Consider the following 2058-nt stretch of genomic DNA (forward strand, 5'->3'; position numbering starts at 1 on the left):
AGATGGGCGATTCGCGGCGACTTTGGAGTCTCATCTTGCTCGTGCTCTCGACCCAAGTGCTCAGTTATGCGGCTATCCGCGCCTATTCCAAGGCCTCGCCGACGTTCTTGCCGAGCACGCGCGACGCCTTCTTCCTCTACGCGGGTGCACACTATTTTTTCTGTCGCGCCAAGTGGACCGTCGACGGCGTCTACTACGTCGACCCGGCTTCGGCCGTGCTCAACGGCAACCTCGTGCTTTCCTGGCAAGGAGTTCAGTACGTACTCGACATCAAGCTCTGGCGCATCGCTGCGATTGCGCCACCGTCCGAGGCAGCGGTGCCTCAACACCACCCAATGCACGAGGCGGCACGGTATGCGATTCGACTCGGTGAACAGTACTAAATTGGACGTTAAATGTCCACAAATGCACTGGCTGGCGTCGTCGTCGTGGCCTTGATCGCAGCCAAGTACGCATCCACATTTGGCGTCGACGTCGCCAACTGCTCATTTCGAAGCACATGTGACGCCCACTTGCGCTCCGTGTACTCACAGATCTAGAAGTATACATGTTGACAGTCGTCCATGGTAGTAGGATCGATTTAAGGACACTATACCTCTTTGATGTCACGGCACGATTTGCCACTGGTGTGATGCGCCAGAGTCTCGAGGTCGGCCGACGACAGCTGCTTGGCATACCTAGTCGACCGAGCGATGACATGTGTGGGGAAACACTTGATCATACCGCTGGAAGACCGCGGCACGGGTAGCGTCGTCCGGGAGGTCGTAGCGAATGCAGAGGTTGAAGCGACTCAGCAGCGCTGCATCAAGGTCTTGCTTGCGGTTTGTGGCCGCAATCAACGTGACTAGTATCATATTGTCGTCGTCTCGTAAATGGACAAGTTGTCTATCTACCTTTTTTCGCCGACTCGAAGCCTTCGAGCTTTTGGAGGAGCACCGAGAGCATCCGGCGCGTCGCTTCGTGCATGTTGCCCGACCCGCGCGCGGTCGCCAGCGCGTCAATCTACAGGTCATATACAATCTGTCCTCTACGTCATAGACAAATGGTCTACTTCGTCGATAAAAATGAGCGCGCCGTCGAGCTTGTCGACAGCGTCAAAGATTGCGGCCATCTTCTTCTCGCTCTCGCCGTACCACTTGGAGACAAGACTCTCGATCGGAATGTGAACGAGCGGGACACCCGCTTGCTACATTTTCAAAACACAATAAAGGACAACTTGTCCACAAATGAAAACGTACAGCAGCCACGATGCGCGCGCTCAGCGTCTTGCCCGTACCCGGCGGTCCTTCGAGCAAGATGGCACGTGGCCGGTTGCTCTCGTACCTACATGCCACGTCGCGTCGGGTGCGTCACCGATAGTACCTCTCATCATAGTACCGGCAGCGCGTGCGCTCGGCAATCGCATCATACAGCGCTGGGTTTTGCAGTGCGAGGACGACCGTGTCCTGGATCTCGGCCTTGACCGTGTCGTAGCCCGCGAGCGAGTCCCACGTCAAGAGGCCGTCGCCATCGTACACGATGAGCCCGAGCTTGGCCACGTCCTCGAGCGCTTTGGACCGAGAGACGTTCTTCAAGCGAGCGTTCCCGCTCGACGCGCAGTAGGCGGCGGCAAGCGCGACAAGATCGCCTTTGGTCATCGGCTCGTCCTTGAAGAGGACGAATTGGTCGTCGCGGACCTGCACCGAGCCCGAGCCGTCGGTGAAGACATAGTCGAGCGACGGCGGTGCACTAGATGTAGCCATATACAGCATTGCACGCGAGAAGAGCGCAACGTACGAGGTCGAGGGCAGCACTTCGAGGGCTGCGGTGGAATCGTTGGCGTGGACCTGCGCCACAAACGCATAGAGCACCTTGTCCTTGGCGTCATGGGGCACAGCGAACGCCAGCTTGTGCGTGTGGCGAACGGTGCTGATCGCCACCTTGGGCGCAGTAGTGCCCATGCTGGCGCGGACGGCGTCGAGCTCTTGTTTCAGAAAGGCCGGGATCGCACTCGCTGGCAACGTCTACGCCAGCGCAGGTAAGCGTGTGCTGTATGTATCGACATGGCGTACGTCCGAG

General features: G+C 58.2%; 2 protein-coding genes across 2 annotated transcripts; one reads left to right on the forward strand and one right to left on the reverse strand.

The window, feature by feature from the left end:
* Nucleotides 1–92: 92 nt before the first annotated feature.
* SPRG_18693 (hypothetical protein) lies at nucleotides 93–383 on the forward strand (the record flags this gene model as incomplete). Its single annotated transcript, XM_012358133.1, has 1 exon — nucleotides 93–383. A coding segment is annotated over one exon (291 nt), but the record flags the coding sequence as incomplete, so codon positions are not given.
* On the reverse strand, nucleotides 348–1940 carry SPRG_18694 (hypothetical protein; the record flags this gene model as incomplete). The annotated part of the gene is made up of 8 exons (XM_012358134.1): nucleotides 348–535; nucleotides 596–677; nucleotides 724–844; nucleotides 894–1002; nucleotides 1052–1186; nucleotides 1239–1323; nucleotides 1378–1728; nucleotides 1777–1940. The coding sequence occupies 8 exons, from the start codon at nucleotides 1938–1940 to the stop codon at nucleotides 392–394; spliced, it is 1191 nt and encodes a 396-aa protein (XP_012213524.1). The 3' UTR covers nucleotides 348–391.
* Nucleotides 1941–2058: the final 118 nt, after the last annotated feature.

This window comes from Saprolegnia parasitica, assembly GCF_000151545.1.
Source record: "Saprolegnia parasitica CBS 223.65 unplaced genomic scaffold supercont2.1387, whole genome shotgun sequence".
NCBI classification, from domain to species: domain Eukaryota; phylum Oomycota; class Saprolegniomycetes; order Saprolegniales; family Saprolegniaceae; genus Saprolegnia; species Saprolegnia parasitica.